Genomic DNA, 1,016 nt, shown 5'->3' with positions numbered 1-1,016 from the left:
GAGACCGAGCAACGGTCAGGGAGGGCCTGGCCGCGAAGGGGACTGAACAAGCCCCTACGCCCGGTGGGGAGGACAAAGGCCCCTCCTCCTTTCCCGCAAGCCCTCATTTTCTCACTGCCGCCCCGAGTCTAGCCGCGGACACGGATGGGATCTGGGACGGAGCCTTGAGTGGAGCAGAGAGAGGCGGTCTCCCGGCCTCCGCGAGAGGAGCATTGGTGTCCCGGTGTCTGGGAGAGCCGGGGCGCGTGCCCGTTCCATGCACACGGATTCCCCGCGCTCGGCTGGCGCCTGAGGGTGTGAGCGAGGGGTGTCCGAGGACAACAGGCAGTGGGGGGGGGGCTGGGGCTGGTGGATGGCACGTCTCCGGGAAAGCGGGACTGGCGCCGCCCGGGTCCCCTCACCTCTTGCAGGGCGCGCCGCCGCCTCCCCCGGTCCGGTCGCGCTGTCGTCGGTTCTTGAACCAGTTGCTAACCTGCGTGAGCGAGAGGCCGGTGAGCGTGGCCAGGCGGCGCTTCTCGTCCGGCGTGGGGTAGCGGTTGCCGCGATAGCAGGCCTTGAGCGCGGCGCGGGACCGCTCCTTGAAGCAGTAGACGGTCTCTTCGCCGTCCCAGATGGTCTTGGGCAGCGGGAACTTCTTGCGCAGACGGTACTTGTCCACCGCGCCCAGCGCGCGGCCGCGGGCCCGTTCGGCCTCGTGGTAGCGCGCGCGCAGGTAGAGGTCCTGCAGAAACGCGTGGTGGGCGGCGGGGAAGGGGCGGCTCTCGAGCAGCCGGTAGAGCTCGGCGTACTCGCCCCGCTGGAAGGCCACCAGGGCCCGAGCGCGCAGCACCGGATCGCTGCCACGTAGGCGCTCGGCCGGGGGCAGTGCGCCCAGGAAACGGCTCAAGCGGCCGGCGTGGCCCGCCTGTAGCAGCGCCTCGCACACGCACGCCACCTGTTCCGGCGAGAAGCGGAGACCCGTGGGCGGATCGGCAGCGGCCTCGGGGGGCGACCCGGGTACGCCCGGGGATCCCGGG

At 71.6% G+C, this 1,016-nt stretch overlaps 1 protein-coding gene across 1 annotated transcript in view; it reads right to left on the bottom strand.

The window, feature by feature from the left end:
* SIX5 (SIX homeobox 5) overlaps positions 1–1,016 on the bottom strand; it is a 4,397-nt gene that overhangs the window by 3,176 nt on the left and 205 nt on the right. Inside the window, 1 exon segment of the mRNA XM_024768636.1 lies at positions 402–1,016. This exon segment is cut by the window's right edge and continues 62 nt beyond it. Coding sequence (XP_024624404.1) covers positions 402–1,016 — 615 coding nt within the window.

This window comes from Neophocaena asiaeorientalis, unplaced genomic scaffold, assembly GCF_003031525.2.
Source record: "Neophocaena asiaeorientalis asiaeorientalis breed wild unplaced genomic scaffold, Neophocaena_asiaeorientalis_V1.1 scaffold629, whole genome shotgun sequence".
Taxonomy (NCBI): Eukaryota; Metazoa; Chordata; class Mammalia; order Artiodactyla; family Phocoenidae; genus Neophocaena; species Neophocaena asiaeorientalis.
This window is presented reverse-complemented; position numbering and strand designations above follow the sequence as displayed.